General features: G+C 38.5%; 1 protein-coding gene across 2 annotated transcripts; it reads left to right on the plus strand.

The window, feature by feature from the left end:
- The first annotated feature begins 71 nt into the window (after window positions 1-71).
- Window positions 72-24,857, plus strand: eya2 (EYA transcriptional coactivator and phosphatase 2). 2 transcript variants are annotated; one of them, XM_026166901.1, is made up of 16 exons: window positions 74-463; window positions 9,236-9,316; window positions 9,520-9,560; window positions 10,436-10,548; window positions 11,397-11,513; window positions 15,363-15,439; window positions 15,593-15,776; window positions 16,041-16,177; window positions 16,302-16,385; window positions 18,963-19,052; window positions 21,127-21,185; window positions 21,934-22,094; window positions 22,844-22,958; window positions 23,114-23,235; window positions 23,340-23,440; window positions 23,781-24,857. In XM_026166901.1, the coding sequence occupies exons 4-16, from the start codon at window positions 10,446-10,448 to the stop codon at window positions 23,859-23,861; spliced, it is 1,431 nt and encodes a 476-aa protein (XP_026022686.1). In that variant the 5' UTR covers window positions 74-463; window positions 9,236-9,316; window positions 9,520-9,560; window positions 10,436-10,445; the 3' UTR covers window positions 23,862-24,857. The 2 variants fall into 2 exon arrangements, with proteins under 2 accessions (XP_026022687.1, XP_026022686.1); XM_026166902.1 differs by lacking the exon at window positions 11,397-11,513 and having other exon boundaries at window positions 72-463.
- The last annotated feature ends 55 nt before the right edge of the window (window positions 24,858-24,912 follow it).

Consider the following 24,912-nt stretch of genomic DNA (forward strand, 5'->3'; position numbering starts at 1 on the left):
ATAGGCGAGAAGTGAGGCACTTCTGCTGAGGGCATAAACGAGGAGTGGCTGAGACATGGGGGGCGCGCACGCACACACACAAACACACGCGTTCAGGCTGTGTGCAGCGCGCACGCACTTCTTCGGTAGTAGTAGGAGGAGGAGGAGGAACCAGGAATCTTCGCTCATTTACTTAACACCGCTTCCCCACCGCCGGGAAAGCAAACACGCTCCTGAAGCTGCAGAGTGCGAGAAGAGAGATCGATGCGAGTCAGTGTCTACAGAAAGCTGTCACCTAGAGACCCTCGATTTAAAGCGTCCGCTTTTTCTTCCTCCTCATCTCAGGAGCTCCGAGTCAACAGGAGCGTGTTGTCACTGATTTCCTGGGACACTTGGGGGAAAGACCTGCGGGCTCTCTCCTGGGCATGGAGAGGCTCTGATCGGTAATCGGATTTTTCCTGCATATGCCTTATTCTGAATTATGGTAAGTTTGATATACCTTGTTTACTGTCTTTTATTTATCTATTTATTTATTTATTTATTTATACAATAAGGCATCATATCATTACATATATCACTTCATGGATTTACTGATTTAAACCAAACAATCCGCAGAGTTTGATGCTCATCTGTTTCGCTGCGAATTTTTATGTATTTCCTGATACTTCCAAGTCTGACTGAGAGCTTTTGAGATAAATATTACAGAAAGCATAATTTGTCCCGTTAAGAGAGTTTTTCTTCCCCCCCCCCCCCCCCTTTTTTTTTTCAAACCGTATCAGTGAAAAGTGTATACTAAAGTAAATTTACGGCATAATATTTCAGCTACACTATTATATTTTTTTTTTCCTCGTTTGGCTATTTTAAAATTATAATAATTATTATTATGATTACACAATTAGGGTAATATAATGACGGTATTATTGGTATTGTTAAAATGTTTGTTTTTATATATTGTTTTATAATTTGATTTTTAAAAATAAGACAGCCCAAATGTAATGTATAATTATAGGAATCTTCAAAGCCGTGATACAAACAGTACTTGGCACCATTCCTTTTTGTGTAGGGACAAATGTTTTCTAAAGCGGAAAAATTCCGCGCCATATACAAGTAAAACTGGTTAGTTTTGTTTTTGTTTGTTTGTTTGTTTCAGGGTATTTTAAAAATCCTATGGGCTGAGAATAGTACATTCTGATTAAGCATTTAACTATAATTCTTAAAAATAATTCCCAGCAGTAGAAAATCACCATCAGCAAAACGGTTATTTTGTGTCTTGTCAAGCCATTAAAAAAACTGGGGCAGAAGTGTGTGAGGTGCCTTCTCTTTAGATTGAGCTCCTTTTGTTTTTCTTGGTGGGCTTTGAGTCCGTGGACTAATTTTTGCTCGGGCCTATAAGTACAGAAGATTACACCCAAATCACTGCCACCCGTGTAGCAGCCACGCAATGACCCTCAATGAGTAAATTAGGGGAGCCTCCCCGTTAGCGTTTTTCAAAGACTGGTATTCATATTTGTCAAGGACTCCTTCATTGCTCCAGACTAGAAAACTCGCTCTACTGTTTTGCCAGTCATTCAAATTACTTTTAAACATTTCTATCGGTTACAGGGTTGGAAGAGTAATGAGTAATGGGGTCCTCTGGTTTTAGCATTTACATAGTAAATGTATTGACATGAAAAAATTCTGACATTGCATTGTCTTGGATTTCTAGTAGACTTTTGCCATGATATATAGATAAAACATATATATATATATTAATTAGGAAATATTTTTAAAAATGTACATTTAAACTTTAATAAGTTAAACAATTACATGTTTGTTTGCAGAGATCTTTTTTTAATATAAGTGGGACATGAAAATATGTTCCTTATATACCAGCACTCTGAATTTTATAAAGCCCTAGTTGGCATATCTCTCGCCTGCCACTTACTCTCAGTTGTCTCTGTTCCAAAGCGGGAGTCTTACTTTAGATAGTTGGTGTGTGAAATTCAGATCCCCAACCGTCCATACGTTAGAATCTCCTGCTACCTCTATTTCAATCTCCATAAATATCCAGGGGTCTGATGGAGGCGACAGGGATGCTGGCTCAAACCACATTCACAACGTTTGTGCTCGAGCATGTTTGATTTAACACTGTGGTGTGTCTCCTAATAACATTAGGCCCCATTTCTGGATTTCTTCTCTATAGCTGACCCGAGCCCCTCACAGTCTTTCTCCCTCTGCCTCTTTCTCTTCTCCCTGTTTCCTCAGACTTCATGGTTCTTATTACTAGCTCTAATAAATTGTGAATAAGCAGGAACCCAAAAAGTCCCGAGTTGTAGAGAATTCCCCATCCTGAACTGAAGGCACCCCCTCTTAAGAAAACACAAATTAATTCCAAACCCCTCTGTAGCCAAACGTTTCTGGAATGATAAATATTTTCATAGGAAGCTCTGCTCTTCCTGACTTTATCGGCACCGATTTTATGATATTTCTTCACAGCTGTGCAGCTCTTGATGTCTTATGGCTTCTGTTTGTCCCTTTCTCCTCAGCCTCTCTCTTCTCTCTCTCACTCTCACTGGGAGTCAAGCAGCTTTAATGACATGAATTTAAGGCTACAGCAGTGTTAGAACCAGACTTCTCTGTGTCATTGCAAAGCTTTCTAATTTGCTGCACTAAAATGAGTGCGTTTGTATTTGGCGCAGAACCAAATATTTTTTTTAGCCGTTTAGTCAGCTTATTATCAAACTCTTAGACACACAACTTGACATCTTCTCGTTGTGCTTCATTAAGTGTGGCGTACAGACCAAATTTGTCCACATAGTGGCATGTTGTCTTTGTCTAAATTCTCTAATATTGCACTTGGTGTTTGTCAAGGTCACAAGTATTTCCTAGGCAGTAGTTTATCCTGTCTTTTTAACAGTCACAGGGACACAATAGTCAAGTGATACAGCCAGTTTAATCCTGACTTACAAACAAGCACACAAGGTCAAAGTCATAACGGCTGCATTTATGTGACCAGTGTATGTCAGTGTGATTGCTTGTTTTTGCTCTGTCTTTTTATTTTAAATATACTGTTTTTTTTGTTTTTTTAAATGTAGTTTATATTCTTTGCTCATAACCCGAGAAGCCTGCAACCAATCAGATAAAATGTTAAGGAAATAAGGAAAAGTTTAAATGTCCCAAAACAACTCAACAGCAAGTTTTTTGTTGTTGTTTTTTTGGGGGGAGGGGGATTAATGTTTAGATTTTATATTAGATTTTTTTTACTAGACTTCTTTATTTATAGTCTCACAACATAAAAGCTGACAGTCGAACATCATTTAGATAATAATTTTAAATTATTAAAAACTGCACATTACTGTCAATGTGTTTGGTTTAGCAAAAAGTCAGGGCAGAAAACGGGTTTCTGTTACTTCTTGAACCACTCCAAAGTTATGAGGCCTCCTTCTTAATGCCTCCTGCTTTCCTGCCATTCTCTCCCCCATATTTAATTCCCTTAAGGCCCAGAAAGCTCCCGGCGAGTCCTTGTGGTGATGTGTGTGTAGGTCTGGGTATGTGTAATAAACTCTGGGCTGTCAGCAGACAACAGCTGTCTTTCTGGCTATCTCCTTATCTCATCTTGAATAGTGAAGCCACACACATTGCAACAAAACCTACTGTGACCATTTTTTTCTTGGGGCGGGGGGTTAATGTGTGAGCACTTTCCAAAAGAGAATTTAATATTTCTTGGTTTTCAGTAGAATATTTTTTTTAGGTGTAGGAATTTCTTTTTTTTTTTTCAGCATTACTTTTTCCTCATATAATATAATGTTTTGGGGGTTTGCTTGTTTTTTTTGTTTGGTTGGTTTTTTTTTTACAATTTTTCCATCTGTTAGTCTAAGTCACCCATCCATCCACCTATTTTCTTCCACTTATTCAATTCAGGCTCGCAAGGGACTGGAGCCTATCCCAGCTGCCACAGTATGAGGTTGCCAGTCTGTCACTGAGTTTGAATTCATATTTGATAATGTCTTATTTTTTCTGGCATTCTTATCTCCATTTTTGTTTCTTGCTTTCTTCGTCTCTCTCAGACACACACTTGCACAGTAAATTTACCAGTAAAGAAGTAATTGGACCTCGGTCTGTCCGTAGCACCTTTGAGATTCAGCTACTGCTGAGTTCTGTCTGGCCAGCTGTTAGCGGCTAAGGCAGCCACTTGCCATCATGTGCTAAGGAGACGATCGAGGGTAAACCTAATGACTAATAAAGCAGCAAGTCTGAGAGTGTGTGTACTTTAGTGTGTGTCTATGAGTTCATTAGAGAAGGCAGGAGCACTCATGCAGTCAGGCGTGTGTCACTTTTAAATTCATGAGCGCATGCACAGCCGCCCTCCCATCACCAGACCAGATGTTTTTTTACCTGGGAGCCAGACCACCATCTGACTGGGGTCAGCCCAGTTCTCCAACCCACACCCACTCCTCTAGGCTGCTGGGAGGTCTGCCAGCTGTCCCCCTCTCTGACCCCTGTCCCGGGGCACTTGTTTTGGCGTAGGTGGTCCTTCTTGGGTTTGGCAATATTACAGGGGGAAATTTTAAGGGATATTATAAGTGTTGTCCCTTGAACACAGGGAGGGAATCGAGTTTGCAAAGAAACAAATGCAAGCTGAAATGAGCAGAAATGTAGAACGGAGGAAAGAGCGCGTGTTTGAGAAATCGGGATAAAGGTGGCAGTAGTGTCGAATAAAAAAGCTTTGATTACCAAGAGACGGAGTGGGCTGCTGACATTCAAGCAGTGCTGTTGTTGGAGTTAGTCAAGTGAAAAAGACAGAACACCAAGTCTTGAAGGTAAAGTTACAGAGTGTACACAGAGTTGACAACAGGTTCACTGCTGCCAGAGGTTAATTGAAGCCGCTTGCAGAATCACTTCTGTTTCCTTCAAAGGAGTTCCCTGTCTATATCAGTTTTAAATGAACATACTTGAATAGCGTCACCATTCAGTTGTATTCGTTTGTGTCTGTTTTGTTATCTCAAGAAAAAAAGGAGACAGAAAAAAGCTGAGCTAATCAATAGAGTCTTTATTTTAATCATTTGTGTTTGTAAGATGAGATAAAACTTTATGTCTTAAAGTGGTTACGGAAGTTAAGGTTTTTTTGTTGATATTGTAAATATTGTAGATAAGTTGGGGTAAGAAGGGAGGGATTGGGGAGTGACAGGACCATTTCTACTGCAACACGTGGAACTATCTTGCGCACGTGTCTTTGTTTTTTGTAGTGTTAGCAAATATCAAACTTTGTATGGAGTCAACAAAAACATTTCTGTATGGTTTTTCCAAGTGTTACAATTAAACCGTTGCTGATGGAGTGTTTTTTGTGAGTAGCCATTGCTTTAATCATGTAGTTATAGCAATAACAGTCAGCGGTAGCAAATCACATATAGAAAATGAGCATAAAAATGGGGTGCTAAAGTAATTTACTAATATTTTAATATCCATGTTTTCTTCCAATGAAACAATAACACTATGTTACAGCTTATCTCTTTTGAAAATTGGAAACTTGGACAAAAAAAACATATGTAAATGTAAATTATGAGACAAAGCAAGCAATTCAAAGATGTGCATATTTTAGAACATTTAGTGCACATGTTTACTTAGGAAAATAATCAGCGGACATAATTGATAAAGAAAATAAGTGCCAGACCAGGCTCAGTCCCTGGATGGAAAGTTGCAGATTTGCATGAAGTTTGCGCTCTGTTTACTGAAAGATTTTCCAGCATTACTGGACAGAGTTTGTAGGCTCTGAAAGGGCTTTTTATCATCATAATACCAAAAGAAAAAAAGCATCATGAAAATGTCAGGAAAAACAACAGTGTTTTCCCACATGTGTACTAAATCATCTTGTGTTCATTTAGATTTGGAACTGTTGGCTTTGTTTTTACTTGTGGATGGATGTAGGGTTTTTTTTTTATTATTAAATATACAAAAAAAGTTCTGAACATAAATATCCATATATTTTCCTGTTTTCTGTAGTCTGTTGAACTCTGAGTTGTGTGCCGAAAATGTTTAAACGGGGCAGTGGTTGGCAGATGGCATCAAGTTCCTCCCCAAAACATTGACATAAATCCAAATAGTGGGACCTTGTTCAATGTCTTTTATCAGCAGCTGAGAGAGAGGTTTGTGTGCAACAGCGAAACAGCCCCCCAAATTCCCCCAGGCACTTATGTGGACTGTACAAATTGAGGGCTCCAGGTGGGGTTCCATATGGCATGACCAGAGACCACCAAATTACCTTTTCAAACTTATGATTGAAAACCAATAATAAAGGTCAGATCATCCGTGGGTCACCTCAGGCTGTAACCAGACTCTTACTATAAAGTCATATCAAGACTCAGAGAGCCAGACATATGCAAACATATTTACACTGTCAACACCAGGCAGACACTGGTTACCTAAATGTCTGACAAATGTAAATAAGATAGGGAACACACCCTGCATTGGAAATTGCCACCAGCTACAGCATCTGGTGAGGTCACCTAGTTAAAATACCAAACTTTACTAGTAGGTTTTTTTTTTTGCTTGTTTGTTTTTTGTTGATTTTTGTCCAGATGTGATAACATGTCATAGAAACCAGTTTCTTGAACATGACAACACCTTAATAACCGAACCTAGTTTATTATGTACAGGTATAAGTTGGCTTAGTGTGAGTCAAATCTGTGGCTTTACTTAATAAAAGGTAAATCTGCATAAACAGATGTTTTCCTTTTATTTTCCCAAATGACATTCCAACCTAAAGCACAATACACTCCACAAAGGCTAGAATTTGATACCCGTGAAATAAGCCGAGGTCTAGCAGAACTCTGAGACCCAGGTGAAGCTGGTGAGACAGACCTTGTGGCCTCGCGGCCCCCTGTAGCATTGCTGGGTTTGTTTTAGCTTCGGTTTCAGTTCTTGGCCTTCCACATCTCTGTTGAGCGCCGCTCATCTTCCCTCCGGTGTCCTGTAGTTCCCATGGCCTTGGCCGCCCTCATCCCAGGCCTCAACCTGAACCAGGAAGTGCCTTGGCTTTCATACAGTTTTTGTGTTTGCGTGTACATGCATGTGTGTGTCTGTGTGGGTGTATGTATACAGGACTGTTACAACTAAAGTCAAGAGGACTCTGAACAGACGTTGCTTTTTGTTTTACTCCCTGGAAAGTACTAGGAAATGCAAAGCACAACAGAACTTCCCTTATTTTTCTTCTGCACTGCAGTATCAGTGTCATCATACTGAGCTTCACAGTCTGCCTGTGATAAGGGTCAGATTAGGCTGCAAGGACTTAAACAAAGGTTACTGATTACATCTAAACTGCAAAGCCTGATTTTTAGATTTCAAATTGAGATGAAAATAATTCAGATACAATTTTATGCTTTTAAGCTGTGGTTGTAACATATTTACTTGGAAAAAAAAAGTTTGTAATAGAAGGAAAAGAAATAACCTGCATTCGCATGTATGTATGTTTAAGGTAAGGTCAATACTATAGACCTACAAATGGATCTAGTAAGTCCTTGTGGCTGAGAGTGCGCTATTTGTAAGTAATGCATTTTGCCTGTGATTTTGTGAAGCCACTAACGGTAAATCTTTAACTTCTGCCACTTCAGTCTTCTTTCTCGGTCATATCTCTGCTGCTCTGAAACCTAGTTTCTCTTATAATTCATCACTGTCATCTGTCTCTGTCAATGTGTTGTCAGTGAGGTTGGAGGTCAGGCAGTTAGCTACAGCTTTGCCAGATTGCAATGGCCTAAGGCAAAAAGAGAGAGGGGGAGACAAAAAGAGCATATAATATTAATAAAATGTTCAGGTTATTGCAAATGTAGTCATATATTTACAAAGGAACAAGATTGTGCGGAACAAAGACAGGCAACCATAGCATTTAGTCACGCTTTTCTTCACTGCTCTGACATCTACTTGGCTACTGGGACAATACGCACACATACATCAACATTTTAGCAGAGTTCATTCTTCAGAAATTGTTTTCAGCAACATTTGGGAACATGGCTGCAGGATTTTTTTCCTGTTTGTCCTGATGTCAGGCGATAAGACTTGGCAGGCAGTTTGTGTTTTATTTCTTTACAAAGAAGTAGGATGCACTGTAACTGTACTTCCACAGCAAACTTGTAAAGACATTTCTTAGTGCATCCTCTCAAAACTATTACCACAGAATCAGTATCATTGCACGCTCCAAAATCAAGATTTCCCTTCATTTTGATCTGATATGTGTAACACAGATAGCATTTTGACATTTTCCCAGCATTGTAGTAGGAGTTCTGTTGGGCAGACTGACCTCATTCAACTTCCTCCTTTGACTTATTTATATGTGCAGATTTTGTCTAACCATCAGCCCACTTTACAGAATCCTTTTTTCTTATTTTTATTGCTTTTGTCAATTAGGTAGGACCTATCAATTGTACATCTTCTAATCAACTCTCATATCACATTACTCTGATATATCCAATTATCTGTAAATTGACAGGAAAATCAAAAAGGCCATATCGATCTGGTTGTGGTTAATTGAGTGATTTCAGAATGATTTCACTATCCAATAAAGCAATATGTTATCGTATTTCTCATATTAATTTGCAGCATTCAATTCAGTTTTATTTATACAGCTCCAAATCACAACAACAATCGCCTCAAGGTGCTTTATATTGTGAGGTAGACCCTAAAAAAACCTTCAATTTACTCAAGAGAAGCAAGTAAATTAAAGAGCTACTGTAGCTCAAGGGAAAAATATCTTGCAAAATTTTTCCTCTCCTCATGTCATTATTTTGTCATGCCATCGTGTTTACTCACATCAGCTCTATTGTCCCACCATGTCAGCCAACAGACATGAGAAATTCTGTTTAACAGCTTTCTGTTGAAAACCCTATCCACCCCCACTGGTTTGTGAACTATTCCCTATGTAGCAACACACAATTTGCATGGCACAGGTGTCAGGCAGGAGAGTAAGTCTGAAAGGTTAAAGCAAGCTACTTTGCAAAAAAACCACAACCTTAGAAACAGTTGTACCTGGTTTCTGTAACTCCTCATTTGATTTTCAGATCCCTTATTTGACTGTCTGAAGTCACTGTGACAATGGCTTCACATCAATGCTACATTTAGCTTAATCTCTCTCCCTGAGTCTTTGTTTTCTTTAAACCTGTTCACCTTTTCAACTGTTTGCATGAATAAAATATTTTTTTCTGCTTGTTTTGCTTCAACAGGGCTTGAAGCATGTCAGTAGCCTGCATGACTATGTCCTGATGGTATGTATTCACTATTGTTTCCACAGGATAGTTGACGACTGAAAGAAACCTGACAAACACTAGTGTGAGAGGATAAAGAGGTTTAAGCTCTCTCTCTACAGGAGCAGGTAAGAGAGCCAGACTACAAAGGCATGCAGTCTGCCTGAGAAATTACTGAGAGGTTTGTTACATAGTGAATAAACATCTTATCATAACTATTTATATGTTTATAACCATTTCTTTGAGTGACATTGTCTTTTTCTTGGTTGATCTCATGTTTTTTTTTTCTAACTTTTTTCTAAATTGTGTCCACTCTTGCTTCATTTCACAGGGCTTCTTATTATCTAATCCAAGGACATTACACATCCTCAGGTATTCTTTTAATGACATTTGCCACTAAAATTAAAAGTGAACTAAGATTAGAACTTTTTGATAAAGCTTGTAGTTAGGACTGGATCAGGTGACTCTGAACTTTCCCATAGTTATGTTGCATAGGAGTATTTCTCCTTCTCTCCTCTTTTCATTCTACTTGTTTATTCACCACTTTGTAAATAATCATTAGTTATTATTAAACTCTCTTTGAGCCTGGTTCTGGCTGAAGTTTTGTCCTGATAGAATGGAGTTTTTCCTTCACACTGTTACCAAGTGCTTGCTCATGAAGGATCATCCGATTGTTGTGGTTTTCTCTTTCTATTTTTGTGATGTCTTTACCTTATTATATAAAGCGTGCGTATGATCAAATGAACTGTAGACATGGGTTTCAGACTCTTCAAAATACCAGTTCACACAGCTCCGGCTGTGAGCACAGAAGATCAAGCCATCTTATGTTTGCAAGAGGCAGCCAATCAAAAGAAAGCTTGTTTAAAGGGGCCTACACTAAAAGGAAATCGGAGCAAAAATAGCTTGTTTTAGCCCCGTGGATAAACTGAGGATCTGAACTGTTTAAGACAAATAAGGATTATTTTTGTCTATGGGTTAAGCTAAGCTATGCTGGTAAAGTACAAAAATTTAAATTTGCGATTCCGGAAATTGCTATAGCTCACCTTTCCTTTCATTTAACTTTTTTATTTTGATTTGTTTAAGTTTTTAAGCTTTTAATAACAGACGAAGCAAAGAGACCAAAACAAAAAAAACAATGCGTATCTTTCAATTTTATCAAAGATTCCTGGCATCCACCCATTCTTCCCCTTTCTAACATGACAAAAACAGAGAAGTCAAACTCTCTAACAAAAGCTTCCTCTTTCCAGGATCATTGTCATGGCAGCATATGGACAGACTCAGTACAGCCCTGCGCTCCAACCTGCAGGACCATACGCATCGTACACGCACCACACACAGGGCTACAGCATGCCATCTTACAGTAAGTACAAACAAACATGGTTTTATGAATATACAAGGCAATGACATTCTAAAACAGTGACTTGAGGTGGACACTAGGGGAACAAACATTTTGTAATGTACACAACAAACCAGGGCATTGTGCTACGAAGATAAATTGCCATTTTACTTACACCAATAAGCCACAGCATTAAAACAATATTTTGTGGGTCTTTCTCATTCAAGTCAAAACAGCTGCGATTAGTCAGGGCATATACACTAGCTCTCTGGCTGCGTCTTGTGATGTTTGGGGCTGAGTGGAACAGTTTGTTCTATGCATCCCGCAGATTGGTTGATTTGACTAGGATTTGGAAGGATCAGGGGCCAAATGATTACTTTTGGGTCTTTGATTCGTCCGTAGAGCTGTTTCTGTGGAGTTTTTGCAGGTCGTGAGGTGCATTGTTCTAGCCTGCTGCCTTTGAAGGGGTGAACATGTGTCGAAGTGGGTGGCATGTAGCAAACTAACATCCAGGAAGGCCAGAACCACAGGCTTACCAGCAGAACACTGCGTTATAACAAGCTGATCACGTCACTTGTCACTTGTTTTAGCATTATGGTTAATCTAGGCTCTGTTCAGGAAAATGGATTTCAAGAGATGGACCAATCTAGACACTCAAATGTCAAACCTTGATAGTCAACCTCATTGTGTTCTGTAGGTTTAATTATCTCAACTGATTACCATGAATTAGACCAAACCGTTTTCTGATTTCAACATCGAAACTCTAGTAATAGCGTGTTTGGTATAATTGATAATGAAAATAACTTCCAGCATTGTTGGTTAGTCTTGCCCTGAATGCAACATTAATTTTCTGTTTTTTAATGTTATTTTAGATATTAAAACTGAGGATGGCCTAAGTCACTCACCAGGACAGACAGGACTACTGGGCTACTCCAACTTCAGCAGTACTCCATCAAGTCAAAGTCTCTACAGCTACTCTCATACACATGGTTAGTCTGAAACACTGTATGTACTGAAACTAAGGACACGCTACCGCACACAACAACGCACAGACCTTTTATAAGGCATCTCTGATATTGCGTTACTGGATGGAGCATCCATACTCGCCGTCATCCCTAGCTCCTCTCCTCTCTCTGCCACACCTGTTCTCCATTAGCTGCGGTCTGGACTCCTGGCGTCAAAAGTCTCCCCACCCCTCCTCTTTTTCATGGGGTCAGGCCCCTTTTCTCCACTCAGACCAACAACACAGCATGCAAACGCTTGTGTCAGTTTCTCTGGAGAGGGAGTCAAAAAAAACATGTAGATGATAGGAAGAGAAAATGAGAGGATAGAGGAAAAATATGAATTGTAGAGATAACAAAAACTAGGCAGAGGGTCTTGTTGGCAGTCAAATGATTTGACTAAGATGTAGAACTCGTGAGTCTGTTCAGCGCTATGCCCGTGCAGGTCTGTGTGTGTTTGTGATTGAGTGTGTGTGTCTGTGCTGTACACATTCCTCAGTCGTCCGGCGCCCAAAGCATGACTTGCTCAGTGCGACTTTATGGCTTTGAAACCAGCGTGAAATTGACCTTGTGTGTGAGAGGGGAGAGGTTAAGGGGCATTTTACGGAGGGTTGAATGGGTTTAATATTGCAGACAGAGCATGAGCTTTTTCCACTGAATGAAAGCGACAAGGAGAAGATGAAACAATTTCGGGCAATAAACCGATGAGTGGACGTGCTTTTAAAATGCTGTTATTTTGCATTGAATATTTTTCAGAATAACAACCCAGTACTTTCTGAATCTTACTGCCTTTCTTCTTCTTGTGTCTATAAGGTTGGATACCAAATGACTACTCACTAGCAAGGATAATTACCTTGTGTTATTCTCACTTCAACAAAATCAGACACCACACAGACTTTGTACAAGGTTAAAAGCCATCTAATGTTGGGAACTTGCATTGTCACAAGCATTTCTAAGTTCATGGCTGCAGTTAAAATGAGCACTAAACTGTCATGTTGTGAATAAGCAGAGTTCATTGTTTGTGAATAACTATAGTTTACTCTATTGCCAAAATAGTCATGGTGATAGATCCTTTTCCTTTCAGTTAGTTAACGGACTAACTCAGCGGTCCCCAACCCCCGGGCCTCGGACCGGTACCGGTCCGTGAGTCGTTTGGTATCGGGCCGCGAGAGTTGAGGCTCAGGTGTGAAATGTATGGTTTTCAGGGTTTTTATCGGTTTTCAGCGTTATTTTGTTATTGTTTTTATCGTTAACTCGGTTTTCCTGGGTCTTTTCACGTGTGTTATGAATAAATCTTCTTTTTTTTCGGTACCGGTGCTAGTTTTATTTTGTTGTATTTATCCGCGACACCTTAAAGGCCGGTCCGTGAAAATATTGTCGGGCATAAACCGGTCCGTGGCGCAAAAAAGGTTGGGGACCGCTGGACTAACTGACTGATGACTGAGTAGTTGTTTCCACAGCTTTTTAATTTACCCTAATCTTCCTCTTCGAAGAAGAATCGCTAGTCTTTTACACGGTTAAATTTGTGCTCTGCTTAAAATCCAATGTTATCCAATATGAATGTCATGCTTTATCTTTCTCCACTCACCCACTGACTCCAGATCAATTGCTTGTCAGCTCTTTACAGACAAGTTAAATCTTTTTTTCCATATAACTTTCTTTTAGGAGAATATTCAGATGTGAGGCATTACACAGGAATGTAAATATTCATGTAAACACACTTTTGATGAAGCCTCTCAGAAACTGCAAAGCCTTTAGTGACTGCGCTTTGTTAGATCACCCTTGAACCAACAAACAGTTTTTAACATAGTGTACTTAAAGCTTGAAGGACACTGTTTCCAAACAAAATACAGTTGTTTGAATATTTGTATGCATAAATCATTAACTGAAAACTTCAAACGGTAATAAACTGCCACAACAACCAAATGTTTGTAGGATTTCAGAATGTTTCCATGCCATCCATTATACTGCACACAATACGCAAGCTACACACACACACACACACACACACACACACACACACACACACACACACACACACACACACACACACACCACAAAGAGCCTTCAGAAAAACTTACTGTACACTGTGTGTACAACTCAAACCAAATGGGGGCTATGGGAGCTTTTTGTGTTTACTCCAGAGACGTCCTATATTTTTCCTTTAGTCACTCTAAAGGCTGTTGTGTTATTTGAGACCATTTCATTGTGATTCTTCCACTGAGTCATTATTCTACTGTTTGTCATGCACTGTGTCATGGTGAAGAAGGAGCAATGATCTTATGAAACAATGAAGGGTAAACATAAGGTAATTACATATAGGAAGCTAGGAAGCTAGCAGTGTCTGTTAATTAACTTCCAAACTATCCCATGGAATTACTTATTGCTTAAAACCACCCATTCAATAAACAGTACAGGTGGAAATAAAACAAATAGTAGGCATGTCATTTGATCTGTTTTTCATATGAATGCAGATGGCAATAGAATAGAATAGAATAGAATAGAATAGAATAGAATAGAATTCAACTTTATTGTCATTGCACATGCACAGGTACAGGGCAACGAAATGCAGTTTGCATCCATCCAGAAGTGCTTTAGTGATATAGATATATTACAATATATATTAGCAATAATATAGATATGTGAGTATATTACAGAAATGGGTCTATTATGGTATGTTATAATGTACACGGTATGAAGTATGTTGTGAATATTCTATAACTATAAGTATGTACAGGCTGTAGTGAGTACAAGCTATGTACAGGATATGAACAGGATATAAATATGAAAAACTATACAGAATATGAAGTAAAGTTAACTTTATTTCATATTCTGTATAGTTTTTCATATTTATATCCTGTTCATATCCTGTACATAGCTTGTACTTGTACAATAGACACAATCATCTATAACAAGCTGCATAACAAGAAACGGCTTTTAGTTTCTCTAAAACGGGAACATTAAAAGGTCGAACTGCTTTTAAAAATGTTCTTTCTTTTACTTTACAGTTACTACAACTGTCCTGTAACTCAGCTGGTTTAGCAAAGACTGCAAAATTTGTCAACTGTCATCTTCTTCGGTTCATAACATGCATAACTGTCTGTTTGTAAATTCTGAAAATGTAACTGTTTTACATGAAGTTGTTAGGAAATAGTATCCCCATTTTAAGGAACCACACACAACATACTTTTTTTTTTCACAGTTAGTAGAAGTTCATTTGATCCTCTTTGGCTAATAGCCAGCATTATTGCATTTTTTTATTTATTTTTTTTTTTGGGGGGGGGGGGGGGTTAATTTAATTTGCTTTTTTTTAAAGCTACATCAAGATAATGGTTAAACTAAAGGGATGGAATGAAAATTAGAAATATATCCAGTTCTGTGGGTGAAGGTGATAGAATTACAGGAGAAGTAGTTAATCAGACAAACAAACAGTATGCACATACCTGACAGGAAGATGCGAGGTGAGACGGCATTAATGTGGGGCAAAATCGCTCGGAGGGAGACATTCTTGCCTTGGCTTGATTAGATTCGAAGATTCCCAGAGCAGCAGGAGCAGCAGACTTTCCCACCTGTATTGTCATGTCCATAATAAATCACACTCTAACCTTCTACAGCACTTAGCTGTCAAAGAGGAGTCAAAGTTTACTGCTCAGTACTTCCTCTACTCAGATCACAGATCAGATTGGATCTTGCGAAATTATATATGAAGCGGATTCAACAATACTAGATGGAGCAAAGTCAAATATCCCTCCAGTTTGAAATTGTATCTTTTTTTTTTAATCCTTTATGAGTGATTTATACCTTAAAGCTAACCCTTGTCTGTGCATCATTCCTTAGGTAGTGGAATCTCCTCTGGAATTTTTCAAGGCACCCATGCAATATCAAGTTCAACCCCTTTCAACCCTGCACAACAAGTGAGTATCTAAGTTCTTACTAGCAACACGTGAACAAAATGTTTCTTTGTATATAGTTATTTGCAGAAATAAAAGGGGAACTCTAAAAGTCCTGTAATCGGTTATCAACTGATGTTTGACGTCACTGACTAATATTCTTGTCTGTGTTGGCAGGAGTTTTCAGCGTATTCAAGCTACAGTCAGAGTCAATACTCGCCGTATTATAACTCACATCACTACAACAGCCCCTACCTAACCAGTAGCAACATTAGCCCTGCTGCGATCACTGCTCCATTAGCCTATCAGCACCCAGAACACCCAATTATGTTGCCCAATCACAGCCCAGAGTCACATACAGGTAAAAACTGTATTTTGTTTTATTTCTAAGCTTTTTTTTAAGAATATATGAGTCATTTATTCACTTTAATTATACTATGTGTCATTTTTTAAAATCATTGTGACATTAAGAAAAAGAATACAAAAACTGAAATATTTAAAATTTTACTTGCCTGATGATTCTGAAAACCATGTAGTTGCCCCTTTGAACATACAAATTGTTGTTTGTGACCAGTTTAAAAAAAAAAAAAAAAAAAAGTAAGAAAAAAATATTTCTGTCTTTTAGGAGAGTACCACCCACCACCCAGCCCCCCCACACCAGGTAAAGAGGAGGGGGTCCCAACACGAAGGGGTTCAGATGGCAAGTTAAGAGGAAGAAAAAGAGCCAGTGACCCCGCTCCACCTTTGGACTCTGATATTGAGGTAAACCCATGGTCACACATTGTTGGAAATTATCAGCATTTCTCTCCAATATTTATCTTTCTCTCTCACACACACTCACAAACTGTCATGTGGTTAACATTACATATCTGTTATTTCACTGCAGCGAGTGTTTATCTGGGATCTGGATGAAACCATCATTATTTTCCATTCGCTCCTCACGGGAACTTTCTCCACACGATTTGGCAAGGTATGGCGATATGACCATTCTTGTTGTCATTTACCGTAAGGAGTATGTACTGAAGCTATATTCACACCCAATTCCAGCGATAAGGCTGGTGGACACATGATCCTAACAACAAACGCGTAACCCTGTTTTCTCTCAGCAATCAAGTGCTTATTTAACTTAGTGGTCAACAGTTTGGCTGCCTGAGACAAGTGACCTTTGGGTCTCATCCCTGAGCATTTTCACACGCTGGCTGTTTTTCCTTTCTGCCCTCCTGTTTCTTTTCATAATGCAGCAGGGCTGTTTAGCTACCCCGACAACCTGCCGCGTGATTGACAGCCAGCGGGACCTTTACATAACAGACAGGCAGCTGACGAGGGGCGGACAGTGGTGCATTTCTTGTTTTTGGCCGGGGATCTGTGTTTTGAATTCTCACGGTCCCCCTGTGGGTTGACACAAGGCTGATGGGAGTTTGAGAGCAGCGTTTCTGATGGGCCAGGGATCTGTTGTTTCTTTTTCTTTCTCTTCTGCCACGGTGAGGGGGTGAAGAGAGAAAGAGCAGAAGGGCCAAGAAAAGAGAAGGAGCAAGTTAGACTGTGTGGATGTGTTGAAATGTGACTCATGTGCCAGAAATTCCTGATTCCTCCCACCACCCAAACACCCCACTGTTGGATCTAGGGAAACTCGGGACAGATTCTGACATCAAAACTAAGGCAAGCAGTAAAGGAACTGAATGAATGACAGTGGAAAAACAAATGAATAGACTAATATTGAGATGGCTCAGAAGCTAGAAATATTTTGTTGTTGTTGTTCTTACTATGGGAGAAATAATATAATCATTTCTGGAGTTAATTAACTCTGTTTGCATCCTGCTTCTCACCATAAGCCTCTTCCAACTGGATCAATGTAATTTGCTCTTATTATTAACAAATGCTTGGGCATTTATAAAGTAAAGGTAAGTCTGGGCCCACTCTGAGGAAGACTAATGGGTCTGTTGAAAGAAACCTGTTTTCACTAGCTTGGTGAGCCAGAGGTGAATAGATGTCCACATGAGGAGCTGACCCTTACTCCCAAAACCTTGCTTCCATTATCTCATTTATCATGCAGCACCTCACTCTATTCTCCAGAGTGTGAATTCTCTTCCCAAACCCTGTCTTTTATATTACAAACAAAAGTCCCCTGCAAAGGTGCAAATTTGGGAACCAATTTTTCTTGCATGTTCTTTCCTTTTCTACCAGTTTTCATCTTCATTCCTCTGCTTTGGGGTTAAAAGAAAGAGGCTTTTATTAGATTTTCTGTGTAGTAGTAACCACAGTCTTCAGAGAAGGGTGATTACAGACAATTATTTCAATTATTGGACAAACAAACCTTTCTCAAGCCTTTAACTCCACCCACTTCACCCTTTCTATTCACCTCTTCCTTAGTCCTCGCCCACTGCATTTTCTCCCAGTCACCTGTGTCCTCCCCGTCGCTCCTATTGAACTTATTTTGGCCTTTGTCCTTAATCACCTTTTTTTTTAAGCCCTTTTGTGGAGGGAGGTATTTTGTAATTGCTGTGATTTACCCTACTTGTGTCATCAAGTCCATTTTACCAACCTGAGTGAGAACACAGCCCTGCTTGTCATTTCAAATGAACTAATTAAATGATCACCTTTGGCTGACTTTTCCTGGCTTTGCGTGTCTTGCTGCCAAAGAGGAGTTATCAAAACAATGCACCACTCATATGTACACACCTTTTCTTTTTTTCTTTTTTAAAAAAAAAAAAAGTTGAACAACATGGATGATTTGTCAGCCAGACTGCTGGCACATTATGATTTATATTTTCTGAATGTGGTAATTCAGAAAATGCTTATTAAAAACTGAATTGAAGTTATTGTAATGCAAAACCTGGTTTTTACTTTGCTTTCTATATGATTGAAAATAACAGAAAATAAAAGGTTTGAGGGAAAAGGTGAAAGACTGACTACATTTCAGCTATTATATCCATTGCATTTAAGGTGCCAGTAGTTAAACGAGTCTACATGTATACGACTGAAAATAAGGGTTTTAATAGTTGCTGACTTCGATTAGTTTGCATTTCTGACCAAAAGCAGCAGCAGAGAACAGTTGGGGAAGCTTGTTGACTGAATTTATGAACGCCAAAACAAATAGCTCAGAATGAAGATGGCAGAGATAACGATAAGCAATAAAGTTTGATTGACAGATAAATATTCACGCCTACCTTCTTCTGGAACCTGTTTATGTCAATCCTTTTACTTAGAGCAGAACAAAGCTTCTATTATGTGTGCATTGACATAATGAAAAGAGCAGTAATGTTAAATAGCTTTAAATGAACAATTTATTCTCTAAATACCAAAGCTTCTAGTCTGAACATAAGCCCAGAATTTTATTTCTATGAACATGCTAACAAAGAGCATAGCCTTTGTTCACATTCACATTCTATTCATGGTGCCAAATCTGTTTATAGTTTTAGTTAAGGATGCCAAAAAGAAAAAATTCTGTTACTGTCCACACTAACTTTTAACAGTTTTCTTCTCTCCATCTTGTGCGAGAATGGCATATACAACATGTGTCAATTTTTCCTGCCTCTGTGTGTATCAGGACTCTTCAAAGGCAGTGTCTCTGGGTTTGTGGATGGAGGAAATGATCTTCAACTTGGCTGACTCAAGGCTTTTCTTCAATGACCTGGAGGTGAGGTTTGAAATTTGTGTGATGAACCGTAACTGTTGAAAAAAGAAACACAATGAAAATTCCAAGACTCAGTGTTGATTAATTAGCGGTGTGCTTTGCTGCACAAAGAAAATTGTGCCAGTGTACTATTTTCATATTTGGCTTACAGTGCACTGGATCTCAATATATTCTAATAATTGTGTGACTTTTTCCAGTAAGCTGGAAAACTGTAGCACTGAAAATTATCCAGCAATGTAAGCTGGCATACAGTTAACCAGAAAACCTTGCCTGCAAGAGCTTAGCGAGCGGTTTGACATTTTGCTGCTTTTTCTTCTTACATAAAGCACGGTGGCACTCATTGAAGAAATCCCTTCACACAATATCTATCTCGTATTTATTCTTTCTGCTGCATTTACAGCATTACCCAAACAATTTACTTTCATGGGGAATTGACAGGACATCAAAAAAAACTCCCAAAGTTAATACACAACGTCTTAAAATGATGACTCCTTAAAAAAAGAAATAAAAGCCTCTGTTGGTCATTAAAATGCATTTTAGTACCTGCTAGTGACTGAACAACGCATGTGTTTTTCATCCTAAATTCCTTAACCTTGTTCTGACAAAGAAGAAAACCTGAAGAGCTGCATAGAAAAAGAGAACAAGTACACTTTGTGCTATAATTATAGGTCTGTGTCTGAGTATCCAAGGGGGAAATTAGTCAAATGGGAGGAGGAACAGTCAAGAAGAGGGAAAGGAGCCAACAAAGCCATTTGCAAACCCAGTTTTTATCCCTCCTTTTGTTGTCAGGACTCAGTAAAGCTCTAAAGCAGTGCCCCATATCAGGCTGACAAAGCCTGTTAAGTCTTAAGGTGCAATTATCTTGTCCTTATCATGTCTGTGGCAACACCAGTGGCTACAACTGCTGCTGTCATGACTCACGTATTGTAAATAGTCGGTGTTACTGTCTGACTAATCAAGTCCATCATTGCCAGTTGAAATTTTAATGGTTTAAAAAAAAAAAAAGATTTCAGTGTGTTCTAGTTTTCTTTATCTCAATTTAACGATACAACTATTGCAGTCTAATCAAAATCAGACTAACTCAGACTTTTGCTTTTTGAGACTTTTAGCATATGTGCAATTTTTTTTTATTTTATTCTGCACTTACATTGACATTTTAGGACTTGCAGAGCTGACAGATAACAAGCTGACAAATAATCAAATGTTTGAAATTAAATTATACAAAGGTAATCCGCATTGTACTGTCAGCAGTTACATTTCAGCATGGGTGGATGTCACCTGAGTGGGAGTGGGTTGCAGCCCCTGGGAATATAGTTATGCAGCAATGTAAGGGAGATGAGGTAGCGTCTCCGTCTGGGAAAGGTGATAGGAGAGCCGGTCTGTACTGGGCCGTTGCGTTACAGTTTGGAGTCATACTAGGACTCCATTTTTAAGCATGTGCGTGCTTAAAAACAGAGTATATCACTGAGTGTGCAGAAACCAGAGTGCAAGTTTTTGCTTGATACCTTTGCATGGTGTGTTTTCACTTAGTCTGTGATGACTGACTTGTCCTACTTTTTTTTTTTTTTTTTTTTTAATTTAACATATCAAATCATAATAGCTGTTTTCAAATTTCTTGTTTTACTGCATATTGCTGAAGGTGTTTTGGCTGCAGACACTTGGTTAAGCTACAGTGTGGTTTTGTTCCCTGCAGTCTGGTTGGCTGCATTAACGTCCAACAGAGACAAATATGCAAACCATTGTGCTTGTCGGACAATGAGTGATTCTTAAGAGAATTTCTTTTTTTTTTTTAACCAGTGGTTAAATTGTTAGGTGTATTTTTAAAAAAAGTGCAGATTTACTTTACTTCACTATGTGGTTGCGCTAGAATTGCACCACTATGTTGACGACTTTTTTTCCGTGGCGCCTTACTGGCCCATTTCCTGACACCTTATTTCCTCCTTCCTTGTATTTTATTTTAACCCTTTTTTTTTCATATCCATTGTGCTATCATTTCTATAGAGCAGAGACCTGCCTGTAAATGGCTTTACTCTGAAAAGGATCTCATCATATATCTGCTCTCCTTTTCATTTCCCAGGAATGTGACCAAGTCCATATTGATGACGTGGCATCAGATGACAATGGACAGGACCTGAGGTAAAGTTTCTGCTGTGTTACTGTACTCAAAGCTTAGCTGGGAAACTGACAGTTCTGCTATGGCTTGTGAACCAGACTTGCCCTCTGGGTTTTAGTGGGCAGGAAGAGAAAAGCATGAAGATGAGATGGGGGCTGTGTGCATCTGTGTGTGCTCATGCATGCAAGCATGTGCATGTCTTTTATTTTCCCTACTTCCACAGTCATATAATATGTCAGAGGATTATCCAGTGCTTTCATTTCTCATCAAACTATCTCTTTCATTCCCTCTGTCTCCCTCAGTGCTGGCGTTTTATTGCATAAACTTGTTGAAACACTTTAAGATGCTTTTAGGAATGATTTGAGCGAACCAGTCTGTATTAAAGTACATTTTTGACATATTTATTTTATTGAACTTGGACCTTTTCATTTGAGTATGTTTTTATATTTATTCTAGTCACACTACATGTATATAATATTTTTAGTGACAAATGCTCATTCAATTTTACAGGATTTCTTGGCCCGGACAGTTTCATTTGCACTGGCACATTTCCCTACATTTGATGAAAAGCTCGAGCAATGCTTTCTTTTTCAATGGTTGAATTGCTTTAATAAATTCCTGCAACCCTAAAATATATTAGTGAATATAGCCACTGATTCTTGGAGTACCAATGTCAACAATGATGAACTATTACAATAAGATCTTCAGAAGAATTCAGCTCACGCCTTTATGATTTATATCCTGGCTGTTTTCTTTATTGTGACTCTGCAGCACTTATAACTTTGGGTCGGATGGCTTCCAGAGCCCAGCAGGAGCAGGATCTCTGTGCCTGGGGTCAGGGGTCCACGGAGGGGTGGACTGGATGAGGAAACTAGCTTTCCGATACCGCAGAGTCAAGGAGATCTACAACACATACAAAAATAATGTCGGGGGTAAGTTCTAGTCTCATTTTATACAACATTGCTGTCTATGTGTGACGTGAAAGTTTAGAAATTCTTCCTTCCTTCTTTTATGTGGGGTTTTCGTGCACTTATTAAACACCTAACACTTACAGGAAGTTAGATGATGAGATTATTCTACACAAATGCAAATATTTATCAACTGTAGGACTTTCACCAGTGCCCTTAAAGGCAAAAGAGAAACTAACTGTAAGTGTTACACCTAGTCAGGCTTCAGTGGGTAAAGAGTTAAAGAACTAAATCTTAACATCTAAGAATCAAAAGATGATTGATTTGAAGTCATAAAGTAGGACCTTTTCATTTGAGTTCATTCAAATTCAAATTTTATTTGTCACACACACAACCATACACAGTATGACATGGGGGTGAAATGCTTGTAGCTGTACAATGCCCGACTATTAAATGACAGAAAAAAAGTTTTACAATATTTACAATTTACAGGTTACTTGAAAATTTACAAATTAACTTAGGAATTTACAGTAAAGAACGTGCAAATAGCAGAAGAGATTATAAAGATTATGAATATTATTATATTATTATAAATCCTATAATTTATAATTATAGGATTATAGGAAATGTGTGGTGGTGCGTGTGATGATGTGATGTGTTTCATTAGGTTCCTATTTTCTTTCTAGGCATAAACATGCAGTTTGGATATGAAGAAGAGTAAAATACTTGTTTCCAAGATTATCTGTCAAGCTTTTGTTCTTCTTGATGGTCAGGTTTACTGGGCAGCCCCAAGAGAGAAGAGTGGTTACAGTTAAGGAGAGAGATGGAAGTCCTCACTGACCTGTGGCTGACTCAAGCACTCAAAGCTCTGGCTCTCATCAACTCAAGGTCAGTTTATGCTTCCATAGTTTTATTACCACTTAGAGGTGAATTAAATGTTAGCTTTGTTTAATTTGACATTTTCATTTTTTTTCTCAGTTTGTGACAAAATATATTTGTTTGTCATATTTACTGACTTTAGTGCCTGTCTTGCCCTCTTTCAGGCCTAATTGTGTGAATGTGTTGGTGACCACTACTCAGCTCATTCCAGCCCTGTCCAAGGTGTTACTCTATGGTTTAGGTTCAGCCTTCCCCATAGAGAACATATACAGTGCCACCAAGACAGGTGAGAAAACTTCAAGGGAAAGTAGGCAAGGAGATAATATCACAGTTAAGCAAGTGAAAAGGCTGTAATAATAATTTAAACTGTGATTTTTCTCCTTTTCAAAGGCAAAGAAAGTTGTTTTGAGCGTGTCTCTCAGAGGTTTGGTCGGAGAGCAGTCTATGTGGTGATAGGAGATGGAGCTGAAGAGGAGACTGTAGCCAAGAAGGTAAAACTGTCTGGTTTTATTATTACTTTAACGGCTGAAAAATGGGCCACAGCAAATCAGTTAACCTTACACTATGCTTGATTTCTGCAGCTTCTGTGGTATGGGTTTGTTTTTTCATGAAATTGCTGTTTTGAGATTTTCCTAGATTTTTTTTTCTAATGCTTTTCTATAATGTTATCCAGATGTATCTGTGTACTATAGCACCCCTCCAAATGGGACAATACTTCACATATGCTCTTCTTCTGCAGAAACACTGAAAACTTCTGAAAAGATACTATCTTAAGTTTCAATGTTATACTCTATACACGCGTTTGATATGACATTATTTTTGTTTTATCAGAAGAACATGCCATTCTGGAGAGTGTCCTGTAGGGCTGATCTCGAGGCTTTGAGCCACGCACTGGAGCTGGACTACCTCTAGAGGGCACCATCCATCACATTCTGCTCTTATGCTTGTGTTATGAGAAACTCTGGAGCTTCTGAGTGCACCTTGCAGGTGAAGATTCCCCTGGAGACTGATTAAAAGTCAGTACTGCTATATTGAGCAAGCACTCTGACAGACAATTTTATACCCAAGCCAATGGATTTTGTGGGGATTCTGAAGCAAGGCTGCAGTGTCTGTGATACATAAATATGAAAAAAAAGGGCTGGAAACAAAATAAAAGGCCAAAGTGAAATAAGGGACCAAAGCCTCATCGCTAACTCCAGGGAATTATGGTTAATACCGATAATATTAATCATATAAAACAACAAACTTACTTTTTTTTTTTTTAATTCATCTTGAGTTTATAAATTGTTCCGTTTTCAGGATATTTACATCCTGTTTAGCGATCACAGTGAGTAAAGTTCAGATTGTTGATGACTTTTTCTGCTGTGTCTTTATATTTCTTTTGAGACTTAACACGTTTTTTTACTGGCCATTAATGTTGTAAAGACAAAATTAGAAGCAAGAATTCTGATATTGTGATTTTTAGTAATAAATGTTAAATACCATTCTCTTAAAGGTAGGGGCTATTAAATAGTCTGCATTTCAGCTTTACAGTCTGAGCTATTTACTGGTTCAGTTTTACAATACAGTACGGTAATAGTTTGGGAGCTCTGCATAAAACAATAATCACAGTTAAAGACCAAAAATCTGCTCAAAAAGATTTGATGAGTTGGCTTGAAGATGCTGTATTATAGGCTGGTGCTTGAATGAATCTTTACCTTTAATTATGGGTTGTATATTGTTTTCTTTACTGTCATTAAGTTCCTAATAACCTGTTTGTAATATAGTTGGACTGGTATGATTGTGCATGTGCCGATTACACTGCCTGTCAGCTTAGCAATGATCTGTATATAATGCTTTGTTGCCAACTTGTTGTGACAGACAGTTGAAGTAGATGAATAAAGATAAATTAATTACACTGAGGGCAAAGGTGAGTTCAGTTTCATCTCATTTTGCACTGTTGCTCAATCTATAGACGCATTCT

This window comes from Astatotilapia calliptera, chromosome 5, assembly GCF_900246225.1.
Source record: "Astatotilapia calliptera chromosome 5, fAstCal1.2, whole genome shotgun sequence".
Classification (NCBI taxonomy): domain Eukaryota; kingdom Metazoa; phylum Chordata; class Actinopteri; order Cichliformes; family Cichlidae; genus Astatotilapia; species Astatotilapia calliptera.

What these genes read in the sequence shown, in the direction of transcription:
- eya2 (XM_026166901.1), top strand. Translation starts at nt 10,446, where the DNA reads ATGGCAGCATATGGACAGACTCAGTACAGCCCTGCGCTCCAACCTGCA. An exon ending in CAGCTACTCTCATACACATG is followed by an intron (nt 11,514 to 15,362) that starts GTTAGTCTGAAA and finishes ATCATTCCTTAG; the next exon opens with GTAGTGGAATCTCCTCTGGA. An exon ending in TTTTCTTCAATGACCTGGAG is followed by an intron (nt 19,053 to 21,126) that starts GTGAGGTTTGAA and finishes TTCATTTCCCAG; the next exon opens with GAATGTGACCAAGTCCATAT.